The 14,929-nt window shown below is 48.6% G+C and overlaps 1 protein-coding gene across 2 annotated transcripts; it reads left to right on the top strand.

The window, feature by feature from the left end:
• The first annotated feature begins 205 nt into the window (after window positions 1-205).
• Window positions 206-14,159, top strand: LOC144496942 (class I histocompatibility antigen, F10 alpha chain-like). Of its 2 annotated transcripts, XM_078217566.1 has the most exons (8): window positions 206-366; window positions 786-1,046; window positions 1,283-1,555; window positions 2,852-3,115; window positions 8,476-8,577; window positions 9,022-9,054; window positions 9,250-9,297; window positions 12,680-14,159. In XM_078217566.1, exons 1-7 carry the CDS (start codon window positions 303-305, stop codon window positions 9,294-9,296), a joined length of 1,044 nt encoding a protein of 347 aa, XP_078073692.1. In that variant the 5' UTR covers window positions 206-302; the 3' UTR covers window position 9,297; window positions 12,680-14,159. The 2 variants fall into 2 exon arrangements, with proteins under 2 accessions (XP_078073692.1, XP_078073693.1); XM_078217567.1 differs by lacking the exons at window positions 8,476-8,577; window positions 9,022-9,054; window positions 9,250-9,297; window positions 12,680-14,159 and adding an exon at window positions 4,060-6,746.
• Window positions 14,160-14,929: the final 770 nt, after the last annotated feature.

Genomic DNA, 14,929 nt, shown 5'->3' with positions numbered 1-14,929 from the left:
AGATTGGTCTTGGAGAGGGTTCCGATCACCAGAATAATAAAAGGAGGTTAAATGAAAGGGGTTTTTATCCCCCAGAGTTTATCTGATTGGACAGTTCTCAACATGGAGGCAGTTTCTCAACCTGTTTGTTACTATTCTGCCGGAGACTGATGACTCACTGAATCTCTTTATTCTGATTGGTTTAAATCCTATTTTGTGTCCAATCAGATTGAGGCTCAGTGTGAACAGGGAAAGACAGAAGGAGTAAGTTGAGAAAATGGCCTTTCTTTGAAAAAGAGTTTCCTCCAAATGTTTCCCCCAACATGAGGGAAGCAGCAATGATTGGACTGATAGGGCTGGTCCTTCTGTGTGGAGAGGTGTCTGCAGGTGAGTGATGGGGTGTGAGAGGGGCAATGCCAGGCTGGGTACTGGGGCATTAACCCTGGGTCAGTGAGTGATGGGGTGTGAGAGGGGCAATGTCAGACTGGGTACTGGGGCATTAACCCTGGGTCAGTGAGTGATGGGGTGTGAGAGGGGCAATGCCAGGCTGGGTACTGGGGCATGAACCCTGGGTCAGTGAGTGATGGGGTGTGAGAGGGGCAATGCCAGGCTGGGTACTGGGGCATTAACCCTGGGTCAGTGAGTGATGGGGTGTGAGAGGGGCAATGTCAGGCTGGGTGGAGGTCTTGCTCTCGGTTTGGAATCAGTGTTTTGGGGTTCATGCCCTGATCTGTGTGTGTGTGTGTGTGTGAGGGTGTTGGTGTTTTTAGGGTGTCTATCCTGAATTCTCTCTCTCTCTATTTCAGGCTCTCACTCTCTCCGGCATTCCCTCACGAGAATGACTCCGATCCCGGGTTTCCCGGAGTTTGTGGGTGTCGGTTATGTGGACGGTGTCCAGTTTGTTTTGTACGACAGCGATCGGAGGGAGCTGATCCCCCGGGAGCAGTGGATGGTGGAGAGCGAGGGTCCGGCAGCCTGGGAGCGGAAGAAGGATCTCGCACAGGAGCAGGAGATGAATTTGAAACGTGCTATTCCGCTCCTCATGTCCCACGCCAACCAGACAGGAGGTGAGTGCTCACTCTCCCAGCACCCGGGGATCCAGGTGGGAATGAGGGGAAAACCAGAGTGGATCAGGAACCGAGAGTCTGTGAGGTGGGGGGTGGGGGGGGGGGGGGGGCGAGTAGTTGATGTTGATTGGCTGGTTGGATGAGCTCGTTCAGTAAGACTGGTTCTGATTGGCTGTGCAGGTGGGATCGCCCATTGGGACTGTGTCTGATTGGCTGTTTGTGTTTCTGATCCACAGGGATCCATGTTTACCAGCTGATGACTGGCTGTGACCTGAGGGATGATGGGACCACGAGTGGATTCAGCCAGAGGGGATGGGACGGACATGATTTTCTCAGCTTCGACAAGGATCACATGGTGTGGGTGACCCCGGTGCCCTGGGGAGAGATCATCAAAAACAGGTTGTACAGGAGCACAGTCGACAATCAGCGATGGAAACATTACCTGGAGGTGGAGTGTATCGAGTGGCTGAGGAAATACCTGGAGTACGGACAGAGAGAATTGAGAGTCGGTGAGTGAGGGGGGAGTGAGAGTCGGTGAGTGAGGGGGGAGTGAGAGTCGGTGAGTGAGGGGGGGAGTGAGAGTCGGTGAGTGAGGGGGGAGTGAGAGTCGGTGAGTGAGGGGGGAGTGAGAGTCGGTGAGTGAGGGGGGAGTGAGAGTCGGTGAGTGAGGGGGGAGTGAGAGTCGGTGAGTGAGGGGTGAGTGAGAGTCGGTGAGTGAGGGGTGAGTGAGAGTCGGTGAGTGAGGGGTGAGTGAGAGTCGGTGAGTGAGGGGGGAGTGAGAGTCGGTGAGTGAGGTGGGAGTGAGAGTCGGTGAGTGAGGGGGGAGTGAGAGTCGGTGAGTGAGGGGGGAGTGAGAGTCGGTGAGTGAGGGGGGAGTGAGAGTCGGTGAGTGAGGGGGGAGTGAGAGTCGGTGAGTGAGGGGGGAGTGAGAGTCGGTGAGTGAGGGGGGAGTGAGTCGGTGAGTGAGGGGGGAGTGAGAGTCGGTGAGTGAGGGGGGAGTGAGAATCGGTGAGTGAGGGGAGATTCAGAGTCGGTGAGTGAGGGGGAAGTGAGAGTCGGTGAGTATGGGGAGATTGAGAGTCGGTGAGTGAGGGGGGAGTGAGAGTCGGTAAGAGTCGGTGAGTGAGGAGGGAGTGAGGGAGGAGTGAGAGTCGGCGAGTGAGGAAGGAGTGAGAGTCAGTGAGTGAGGAGGAGTGAGAGTCGGTAAGAGTCGGTGAGTGAGGAGGGAGTGAGGGAGGAGTGAGAGTCGGCGAGTGAGGAAGGAGTGAGAGTCAGTGAGTGAGGGGGAGTGAGAGTCGGTGAGTGAGGGGGGAGTGAGAGTCGGTGAGTGAGGGGGGAGTGAGAGTCGGTGAGTGAGGGGGGAGTGAGAGTCGGTGAGTGAGGGGGGAGTGAGGGGGGAGTGAGAGTCGGTGAGTGAGGGGGGAGTGAGAATCGGTGAGTGAGGGGTGAGTGAGAGTCGGTGAGTGAGGGGGGAGTGAGAGTCGGTGAGTGAGGTGGGAGTGAGAGTCGGTGAGTGAGGGGGGAGTGAGAGTCGGTGAGTGAGGGGGGAGTGAGAGTCGGTGAGTGAGGGGGGAGTGAGAGTCGGTGAGTGAGGGAGGAGTGAGAGTCGGTGAGTGAGGGGGGGAGTGAGAGTCGGTGAGTGAGGGGGGAGTGAGAGTCTGTGAGTGAGGGGGGAGTGAGAGTCTGTGAGTGAGGGGGGAGTGAGAGTCGGTGAGTGAGGGGGGAGTGAGAGTCGGTGAAGAGGGTGATGCCAGGACTCTCTATCTCGAGGTTCCTGTACTGACTCCTCTTTCTTTCTCTCTCAGTTGCCCCCGTCGTGTCCTTTACCCGTCTGGGTGATTCTAACCGGCTGTCCTGTGCCGTCACCGGATTTTATCCTCAAGACATCGAGGTGAATCTGTGGAGAGACGGAGTCGTGATTGATGAGACTCTGTCCAGTGGGATTTTACCCAATCACGACAGCACCTACCAGATCCGGAAATGGGTAGGGTTTGATCCAGAGGATCAGGCCGAGTATTCCTGTCGGGTGGAACACAGCGGGATGAAGGAGACACTGGTGGTGATTTATGGTAAGACTGTTTCTCACTGTGAGAGAGGACCCAGCCTCAGACCAGGATCACAGGAGTGAGGGTCAGTGCTGAGCTGTCAGCCCAGGACAGCCTGAGGCCCGAGTTATAGAGAGAGGGAAATAAATATTAACCTTCAATGCGTTATATATCATGGCACCACCATTAGAGGGAAATAATTGAGTGTCCATGGATTTGACATGATACATACCCCACTGTATCCTGCTGTATTACAGAGCAACTGGATCCAGTGTCTTCTGGGATATTCCAGGACCCGGTGCACAACAGGGCCCGGTGCATCCTGGGAAATAACTGGGCGTACAGGACCCATTGCGTTATTGGACATTACAATGGGACAGGGCGCTGTGTATCATGAGATCCTTTAGTTGGTCAGGGCCCAGTGTATCCTGCGATATTACAGTCGGGACAAGGCCATGTGTATCCTCGGATGTTACTGTCCACAAGGGCCTGGTTTACTTGGAATATTAGAGTATGACAGAGCCCAGTGTGTCCAGAGATATTATTGTACGACAAGATCCAGTGCATTTTGGGATATTTTGCACGGGCAGCAGTGTATCCTGGGATTACAGTATGACAGAGCCCAGAGTATCCTGGGATATTAAAGTATGACTGGTGTTTGTGTATCCTGGGACATTACAGTATAACAGGGCCTGGTGAATCCTGGGATATTACAGTATGACATGATATAGTGTATCATATGACATTACAGTAGCATAGGGCCTGGTGTATCATTGGACATTAGAGTAAGTCTGGACCTGGGGTGTTCTGGGATATTACAGTCTGGTGGGGCCCAGTGTTTCTGGGATATTACAGCCTGACAGGACCTAGTGTATCCTGGGATACTGCAGTAATACGGAATGCAGTGTATCCTGGGATATTATAATAGGAGAAATCCTAGTGTATCCTGAGCTATTGCAATCTTACAGGGCCTGGTGTATCCTGGGATATTACTGGAGGATCTCAACAGACACCTCCAGATGCTGAAAGATGCCCCCATAAGAACAGGATATAGCGCTCAACTCATCGATCGACAGTTCCGACGCACCACAGCCAAAAACCGCACCGACCTCCTCAGAAGACAAACACGGGACACGGTGGACAGAGTACCCTTCGTCGTCCAGTACTTCCCTGGAGCGGAGAAGCTACGGCATCTCCTCCGGAGCCTTCAACATGTCATCGATGAAGACGAACATCTCGCCAAGGCCATCCCCACACCCCCACTTCTTGCCTTCATACAACCGCACAACCTCAAACAGACCATTGTCTGCAGCAAACTACCCTGCCTTCAGGAGAACAGTGACCACGACACCACACAGCCCTGCCACAGCAACCTCTGCAAGACGTGCCGGATCATCGACACGGATGCCATCATCTCACGTGAGAACACCATCTACCAGGCACACGGCACCTACTCTTGCAACTCGGCCAATGTTGTCTTCCTGATACGCTGCAGGAAAGGATGTCCCGAGGCATGGTACATTGGGGAAACCATGCAGACGCTACGACAACGGATGAATGAACACTGCTCGACAATCACGAGGCAAGACTGTTCTCTTCCTGTGGGGGAGCACTTCAGTGGTCACGGGCATTCAGCCTCTGATCTTCGGGTAAGTGTTCTCCAAGGCGGCCTTCACAACACACAACAGCACAGAGTCGCTGAGCAGAAACTGATAGCCAAGTTCCGCACACGTGAGGACGGCCTAAACCGGGATGTTGGGTTTATGTCACAGTATTTGTAACCCCACAGCTTGCCTGCTGGACTTGCAGAATCTCACTGGCTGTCCTGTCTGAAGACAATACACATCTCTTTAACCTGTGCTTCATGCCCCCTCCACTCACATTGTATCTTTAAGACCTGGTTGGCTGTAGAAATTCGCATTCTAATCAGTATTCTGTAACTCGATTTTGTGTCTCTGTGCCCTGTTTGAGAGCAGATTTCCACTCCATCTGATGAAGGAGCAGCGCTCCGAAAGCCAGTGGCGTTTGCGACCAAATAAACCTGTTGGACTTTAACCTGGTGTTGTTAGACTCCTTACTATATTAGAGGATCGACAGGGCCCAGTATATCCAAGAAACAATACTTTTCACTTTGTACCAATACATGTGACAATAATAAATCAAATATTACAGTGGGACAGGACCCAGTGCATCCTGGAAGTTTACTTCTGTCAGATTAAGATCAATATTCAGAAAAATAATGGAATTCCTTCTATTGGAAACAATTCATGAAAATCTAGAATCAAATACAATAACAATGAATATTCAGCATGGATTTTGAAATGGAAATTCTTGTTTTACTCCAATTAGTGGATTTTTTGAGGATGTAACAGAGGGAATAGACGATGGTAATGTAATAGATATAATATCATATAATTTTTCAAATGTAAGAGAAAAGGGGGTTCGTGATGGACTGATTGACAAGGTGAAAGCATGTGGAGTTAGGGGATGAGTGACAGAATGGATCACTCATTGACTTTGGGACAGAAAGCAGAGAGTGTGAGTAAAGGGTGTTTCAGAGTTACAGAAAGTGGAAAATGTTTTTTTTAATTCATTCGTGGGACATGGGTGTCGCTGGCTGACCAGCATTTATTGTCCATCCCTAGTTGCCCTTGAGAAGGTGGTGGTGACAATGCTGTTAGGGAGGGAAATCTGGGATTTTGACCCAGTGACCTCGAAGGAACGGTGATATATTTGCAAGTCAGGATGGTGAGTGGCTTGGAGGGGAACTTGCAGGTGGTGATCTTCCCATTTATCTGCTGTCCTTGTCCTTCTAGATGGAAGTGATCATGTGTTTGGAAGATGTTGTCTAAGGATCTCCAGTGAATTGCTGCAGTGCATCTTGTAGATAGTACACACTGCTGCTACTGAGCACCGGTGGTAGACGGATTGAATATTTGTCGATGTGGTGGCAATCAAGCGGGCTGCTTTGTCCTGGATGGTGTCAAGCTTCTTGAGTGTTGTTGGAGCTGCACCTATCCAGGCAAGTGGGGAGTATTCCATCACACTCCTGACTTGTGCCTTGTAAATGGTGAATAGGTTCTGGGGAGTCAGGAGGTGAGTTACTCGCCACAGTATTCCTAGCCTCTGACCTGTCTTGCAGCCACTGTGTTTATGTGGTGAGTCCAGTTGAGTTTCTGGTCAATGGTAACCCCAAGGATGTTGACAATGGGGGATTCAGTGATGGTTACACCACTGAATGTTAATGGGCGGTGGTTAGAGTGTCTCTTAATGGTGATGGTCATTGCCTGGCATTTGTGTGGTGCGAATGTTATTTGCCACTTGTCAGCCCAAGCCTGGATATTGTCCAGATCTTGTTGCATTTGAACATGGACTGCTTCAGTATCTGAGGAGTCGTGAATGGTGCTGAACATTGTGCGATCATCGGCGAACATCCCCACTTCCGACCTTATGATGGAGGGAAGGTCATTGATGAAGCAGCTGAAGATTGTTGGGCCGAGGACACTATCCTGAGGGACTCCTGCAGAGATGTCGTGGAGCTGAGGTGACTGACCCTCCACAACCACAACCATCTTCCTATGTACCAGGTCTGACTCCAACCAGCGGAGAGTTGGCCCCTGATACCCATTAATTCCAGTTTCGCGAGGGCTCCTTGATCCACACTCGATTAAATGTGGACTTGATGCCAAGGGCTGTCACTCTCACCTCACCTCTGGAATTCAGCTCTTTTGTCCATGTTTGAACCAAGGCTGCAATGAGGTCAGGAGCTGAGTGACCCTGGCGAAACCTAAACTGGGCGTCGCTGAGCAGGTGCTGCATGATAGCACTGTCGATGACCCCTTCCATCACTTTACTGGTGATCTATAGTAGACTGATTGGGTGGTAACTGGCCGGGTTGGATTTGCCCTGCTTTTTGTGTGCAGGGCAGAACTGGGCAATTTTCCACATTGTTGGGTAGATGCCAGTGTTGTAACTGTACTGGAAGAGCTTGGCTTGGGGAGTGGCAAGTTCTGGAGCACAAGTCTTCAGTACTATTGGTGGAATGTTATCAGGGCCCATTGCCTTTGCAGTATCCAGTGCCTCCAACCGTTTCTTGATATCACGTGAAGTGAATCGAATGATCTGGAGACTGGTTTCTGTGATGCTGGGGACCACTGGAGGAGGCCGAGATGGATCATCCACTCGGCACTTCAGGCTGGAGATTGCTGTGAATACGTTGGCTTTATCTTTTGCACTGATGTGCTGGGTTCCTCCATCATTCCACAAGGATCAGTGTTGGGATCACTGCTATTCACAACTTACACTCCATAACTTGGATATTGGAATCAAAAACACCATTTCTTAATTTGCAGATAACACCAAATTGGGGGAATTATTTGATATTGAGGAGAACTGGAATAAATTAAAAGGACATGAATAAACTTGAACAAATAGTTGGTGAATAAAGTTCAGCACAGATAAACGTGAGGTATTTTTCAGTTAACGATGAATAGGGAGGGTTGAGGAAGAAAGGGATCTTGATGTACAAATACACCAATCAGTAAACATAGAGTTACAGGTTCGACAATAAACAAAATACAATTGAAAACCAGGTTTTACTTCTCAAGGGATAGAATTGTAAAGCAGGGACGTTATTGCCAAACCTTGGTTCGACCACATTTAAAGACCGTGTGCAGTTCCGGTCACCATTTCACACAAAGGATATCGAGTCAGGGGAGAGAGTGTCGAGAAGATTTACAGAGATGATTCCAGAAATGAGTGGGTGGAAATCTCAGGAAAGGATTGACCGGCTGGGTCTCTGCTCTCGGGAAAACAGAAGGCTGAGGGTTGATCTAATCGAGGACTTTAAAATTCTAAAAGGTTTTTTATAGAGCGGACACACCGAGAGTGTTCCTCTTGTGGGAAGAGCATATCCAGTGGCCATCAATACAAGAAACCCAATGGGGAATTCATGAGAAACCTCTTCACCCAAAGAGTGATGAGAATGTGGAGCTCGCTGCCACAGGGAGTGGCTGAACTGAACAGTGTAGTTTAAGGGGAGGATAGACGAGCAAACGAGGGAGAAGGGAATAGAGTTAAAATGGTCGAATTAGATGAGGAATGACGGGAGGAGGCTCAAGTGGAACATAAATACCAGCATCAACTGGAAGGGCCGAATGGCCAGTTTCTGTGTCGTATATCCTGTGTTTCCTGATTCTCTCTCTCACTCTGATTCACTCTCTCATTCTTTCTCTCTCAGCTTTCTCTATCTCTCATTCACTCCCTCACTCATTGTTCGATGCCAGCTCCCTCTCTCTCTCCCACTCTGTACATTCTCTCTCTCTGATTCTCACTTTTCCCTCTCCCTGATTCACTCAGTCTCTCTGATTCTCTCTCTCTAACAGAACCAAAGTCTCGCTCCCAGGTTGCTGTTACTGTCGGGATTGTGGTCGGGGTCCTCGTGCTCATCGCTCTCATCATTGTGGCTGTCGTCATCTACAAGAAAGGTAGGAATTGGAGGGAAAAGAGCAGCTCCTCACTGGGGGGAGGGATTGTGGGAGAGTATACTAGGGTGGGGGGGCTCAGGCTGTGGGTCTCGGGTTGCTGTGGGGGGGAAACAGAGTGGGTGGGAGAGCCCCAGGGTTGGGATCGGGAGGATAAGGGGCTCATGATAAAGAGGGAGTGTCTGAGAATTGTGGGAAGAGTCTCAGATTGGATGCGGAGCTCAGGGTATCTGTGAGGGGCTCAGGTCAGTGTGGGAGTGAGGGTCTCAGGTGAGGGTCTAAGGACAGAGAGAGGGTCACTGGTAAGGGCAAAGTGAGGGTCTCGGGTTGTGGTGGGAGTGAGGGTTCAGAATTGTGTTGTAGTGGCTCAGTGCGAGTGAGAGTTCCAGCCTCTGTCTCTGATTTTCTCTCAGTCTTGTCACTCACTGAACATTCCTTGTTTTACAGGGAGAGGGAAGAGCGACTACAATCCTGCCAATAGTAAGCTGATCATCAAACATCATCTGTATCTCTGTGTAATGTGTAAATCATTGTTCATTCTGTGTCAAATATACTCAACCAAATGGTGTGTGTATGTATGTGTGTGTGTCTCTTTCTCTCTGTATCTATATCTTGTGCACAGTCTCTGTCTCTCTGATAATGAACAGTTTTTAATATCTCTCCTTCCTTTAACAGCTTCTGATGGTAGGAATTCCTCATCCTGCTCCTCCACGCGTTCCTGAGGTATGAACTGTGTTGATAAATATTGGGAGCTGATCCTTCCAACTGTGACATTCCCACTAGATTTAACTGTACAATCTGGTGGGTGGGCTGTGAGCTCAGTGTCTGTCTCTCGCTGTATCGTCACTAAAGTGCAGCTCATCCAATCCAACACTGAGCTTTGAGACTGGTCTTCTGGAGACGGCTGCTCCTGTACAGTCTGAGGGTGGAGACATTGTGGGTGTTGAGGTGTCGAGACATCCGGAAACATGTCACCCTGGACAGCCTCCGCTAAGCTGCTCAATTTCCTTAGGAAGTCGGAATTCCCAGTGTTTTCCCTGAAGTTGGCCACTAGGGTCTGTCACTCCCACAGGATTTAATATTAGTCGTGTTTTATGATGAGTCTGATCATTTGCTGAATGTTTGGGGTGTGGAGTAGAACTTATAAGCTTTGCTGGTGTTTTGGGGGGTCTGATGGGTTTAGCTGGTGTTTGGGGGTATGATGAATTGAGTTGGTGTTTGGGAGTCTGATGGGTTTTCCTGGTGTTTGGGGCTCTGATGGGTTTAGCTGGTGTTTGGAGGTCTGATGGGTTTAGCTGGTGTTTGGGGGTCTGATGGGTTTAGCTGGTGTTTGGGGGTCTGATGGGTTTAGCTGGTGTTTGGGGGTCTGATGGGTTTAGCTGGTGTTTGGGGGTCTCATGGGTTTTGTTAGTGTTTCATAGGTGGAACATTGAATGTTAAAAAACCTATGCTTCGGAGTGGGCCATTCAGCCCATTGGATCCCTGCCTGATAATGGAGAGCTCTCCACATTAAACAATCTCCTCTTCATTCTCTCCAGTACAATCACATCTTTTGTGTAATATGCTGACCAGATTGTTTGCAATGCTTCAGCTGTCGTCTATCTGGTGTTGTTTACAGCTAAATTACCCCTTACTGTGAGGGGGATTAACAGGATAAATATGTGGGGTTCCAGGGATAGGCCCTGGCTGGGATTGTTGTCGGTTCAAGTTCGATGGGCTGAATGGCCTCCTTCTGTGCTGTAGGGATTCTGTGACACATGATGGGTCTGTTCTTTCACTGGATGTTTGGGGTTCGGAGTGGATCTTCGGGGTTTAGCTGGCGTTTGGGGCTCTGATGGGTTTAGCTGGCGTTTGGGGCTCTGAGGGGTTTAGCTCGTGGTGTGTGGTTGGAATGTTGAATGATAGAAAATGTATGTTTGAGAGCGAGGCCATTCAGCCCATCATGTCCCTGCCTGTTAATGAAGAGCTCTCCAGCCTCATCTCACCTTCCTGTACTCGGTCTGCAGCTCTGTAGATCACAGCTTTTCAACTCGACATCCAAGAATTGACTCAATGTGGTGAGACAGTCCTTTCAGACAGTGAGTCCCGGGTCCCTACCACCCTCTGGGTGAAAATCTCTTTCCTCACTTCCCGCTGATCATTCTAACAATTAGTTTAAATCTTGTCCCCTGGTTTTTGACCCTTCTGCTCAGGTAAATGTGTCATCTCTATTTACCATGGCTCCTCATAATTATATCCACCCCAATTAAATCTCCCCTCGGCCTCCTGTATTCCACAGAATCCTATTCCAGCCTATCCGCTCTTTCCTCACAGTGAACATTCTCCAGTCCTGTCCACATTAAACAATCTCCTCTGCATTCTCTCCAGTACATAGAAACCAGAAGCAGGAGTAGGCTATTTGGCCCTTCAAACCTGCTCCGTCATTTCTTCTGGTTTTAAAGTTTTTCAAAGTTTGTTTATTATTGTCACAAGTCGGCTTACATTAACACTGCAGTGAAGTTACTGTGGAAACCCCCTAGTCGTCACACTCCAGCACCTGTTCAGATACACTGAGGGAGAATTTAGCATGGCCAATACACCTAACCAGCACGTCCTTGGGAGTGTGGGAGGAAACCGGAGCATCCGGAGGAAACCCACGCAGACACGGGGAGAACGTGCAGATTCTTCACAGACAGTGACCCAAGTTGGAAATCGATCCCGGGCCCCTGGCGCTGTGGGGCAGCAGTTCCAATCATCAAATTCAATATCCTGATCCACCCTTCCTCACATATCCCTTGATCTCTTTAGCCCCAAGAGCTACATCTAATTTCTTCTTGAAATCAGACAGTGTTTTTGCTTCAACTACACTCTGTGGTAGTGAATTCCACACATTCACCACCCTCTGGGTGAAGAAATTTCCCCTCACCTTAGTTCTAAATGTTTTACCCTTTATACACAAACAATGGCCCCTCATTCTAGACTCCCCCTCCATTGGGAACATTTTTTCTGAATCTACCCGCTCTAATCCTGTCAGAATTTTATAAGTTTCTTTGCAATCCCCTCTCACTCTTCTAAATGCCAGTGAATATAATCCTACCTGACTTCGTCCTGCCATCCCAGGAACCAGCCTGGTATACCTTCATCGTACTCCTTCCATAGCAAGGACATCCTTCCTCAGATAAGGATACCAAAACTGCACACAATACTCCAGGGGTGGCTTCACTAAAGCCCTATACAATTGCAGTAAAACATCCCTATTATTATGTTCAAATCCTCTCGCTCTGAAGGCCAGCAGACCATTTGCCTTCTTTACTGCTTGCTGTACTTTACTTTCAGCGACTGATGCATTAGGACATCAAGGTCTCGCTGAGTATCCACCTCTTTCCATTTACACCCATTCAAATAATAATCTGTCTTCCTATTATTGCGACCAAAGTGGATAACCTCATATTCATCGACATTGTATAATCACATCTTTTGTGTAATATGCTGACCAGACTGTGTGCAGTGCTTCAGCTGTCGTCTATCTGGTGTTTACAGTTCTAGCAAAACCACTCTGCTCTGTGCCTTGGCTAATAAAGGAAAGCATGTTATATACCACCTTTACCTCATTTATTAACCTGTCCTGACACCTTTCCCAGTCTGTGGACATACACTCCTGGGTCCCTCTCTTCCTCCACATTACTCATTATCCTCCCATTTATTGGGGATTCCCTTTGCCTTGTTAATCCTTTTGAAATACATCACATTCTCCACCCTCTCACACAGACTATTTATTTTTTTATCATTTAGGGCACAGACTATTTTATTCGTCTCCAAAAAGCTCTACTTTCCTTATCCTTTTCTCTTCAGGGACTGATCGGACATCCTTGGAGGTGCCTTGATTTTTCTTGCTAGTATTTTGTCGTGCCCCCTCTTTTCTTTCCTAATATTCCTCTCTCTGTATCTCTTCCAGGTTTCTGCATTATGAGGCGTGAGGGGTCAGATGGATTTTGCTGCTGGTTTATGTGGGAGTTGGATGGATCTGATGGGTTTTGGCTTGGCGGGGGGGGGGGGGCGGGTGGGTGGTTCCAGCTCTGCTGGCTTTGCCTCACTCTATAGTGATGTATTTCTTTCTCATCTCCAGTGCATTCCAGCGTTTGTAATCCAGGAACACCAGTTCTCGAGAACAGCAGCAGGAGAGGATGAGAGAATGAGGGAAGATGTGATTTCATCAAGGTGACAGCGACTGACTGATTCAAGCTCCACAAATGTGATTCTGTTTAAATGGAACTGTGATGGTGGTTTGGAAGTAATTGCTATATCTGGAGCTGCACTTTCTGAGCTATTCTGATCTGATCTGTTTATTCTGCACAGACACTAGAGGGCGATCTTGTGAAAAATATTCTAAGTCCAGAAAGAGTATGAAAATGAGAGAGTTTCTGATCCATCTTTTTGGTGAATCCAATTCTGTAATCTTATGCAGTTGGAGCAGAAAAGAACCCCTAATCTGTTTCTTGCCTGTAGGGGGAGTGGGCAGGGCTTAAATCACCAGAATGCGGCCTGACAACAGCAGAGGACACCATTGCGCATGTGCAGGTCCCTCTGCTCTGAGCAACAGAGAAACCTGTCACTCAGCCTCTGCTGCTTTCACCAGACCTCCATGGGCTAAACACGGACCTCCCGAGCTGCCATGGCGGTCTGTGGCCTCATGCGACCCCTGATGGCCAGACCAATTGACCCCGCGACACCCCACCTGCCCCGACGGATCGAGCCACACCCCCCCGGACAGATCAAACCCCCCCCCATCCCACCCCCAATCGCAATGCAGTAGGCCCCACTGCTTCCCCTCACCAATGGCAAATGCTGAGTGGCAATAGCGCCCCACCTCCCCCTAAATTGCAAATGCAGAGTGTGCGGCACATCCCCTCCCATCACCACTGATATTCCCACCACGGTTTGGTCCCCCAACAAATCCGGCTCCACACTCTTCACACTGACAGAGTACCAGGCTTGGCACTGCCCACAAGGCACTCCCCCCCGCCCCCCCCCCCCCCCCGACTTCTCGCGGTGGCTTCAGTGGCCTCTGGATCCACTAGTGAGGCAATCGGGTTTTGCCCCGTTGTGATTCTCGCTGGAGTGAACCTCTCCCGTGAGGCCACAGAGACGAGAGCCCAGATGATTGCGCCGCGGGCTCGCTCATTTTGTTCAAAACAGGTTTTAAATGTAGTCAAGTATTTTATTCAGCCTCGCGCCGCAATGTGTGAGAAATCGGGAGCGAATCTCATCTGTATTGAACTCATGAATTCCAATATCTTCTGCCCTTTCCTGATTTTTCTTTTAATGTCTGCTATTCATTGGTGAGTGTGTTTATGTCAAATCTCCCATTCCCAAGCACTCTGTCTGGGGAAATAACAAACATTATTGAAATATCAGAGCCTTTGTATCAAACTGTCACCGCGATCTGACATTTGGAGCTGCAGATAAGTTTCCAATTCTTGTCACTGTTGGAAATATTGTTACACTTTGCAGTATTGGACACAATTGTTACCTGTGTGTGTGTGTGTGTTATTAAAACAACAGAAAAGGTTTATTCTGCTCGGAGCTGAATGCGTTAATTCTAAATTAAAACACGTTCGGTGAAGGAATTCACTGTCACCGCGATTTCAGAAAGTGACTGGGTTACAATGTTCTCAGAGTAATGGCGGTTTCAGCAGAACAAAGATATTTCTTCAAGTCTTGTGGATTCACCATTTCAAACTGGATACTTCCGAATAAAACCCTTGGAGCAAAGTGGATTAGAAGATAAAGTCCCAAATGTTCCCCAGGGTTGTTTTTATGGAGATTTTAAACACAAGAATAATCCACCAACAATCACCTTAAATTCAGCTCCTGAATTTGAAATTACACCGACAAAGCTTAAAAACCCCACTCTGACAGATGTGAATTTGTATCTGGATTAGAAATCCACATGTTTCACCCGTTTCAACAGAGTTTCATTGCAGTGGTAACAAGCTCCCAGTTTCAAAACTTTAAACTGTTCTCCCTCTTTAGATCTAACCATTTTCAGAAAAACACATTTGGAGCCGGTCTGAAGGAACAGCAACACAGAGCATTCACACAGCCTTTTCTCATTCACTAACAGGAAGTTTACACACACACATCTGTACACACAATTCTTTCTCTCATCACTTCAAGTTTCACTGTGGATCTTTTCAACTGAAAAAACGTGCCTTTGAAAGGGGATAAAATAAATTACACCACATCTTCTTTCTTCACTAATCTACATTGAAATTAACATTTATATATCTATTTGTTACAAACAATGATTTGGAGGAAAATGTAATTGGATTGATTAGTAAGTTTGTGGACAACACAAAGGTTGGTGGATTTGTGG

The sequence above is a fragment of the Mustelus asterias genome, chromosome 8, assembly GCF_964213995.1.
Source record: "Mustelus asterias chromosome 8, sMusAst1.hap1.1, whole genome shotgun sequence".
In the NCBI taxonomy this organism is placed as follows: Eukaryota; Metazoa; Chordata; class Chondrichthyes; order Carcharhiniformes; family Triakidae; genus Mustelus; species Mustelus asterias.
This window is presented reverse-complemented; position numbering and strand designations above follow the sequence as displayed.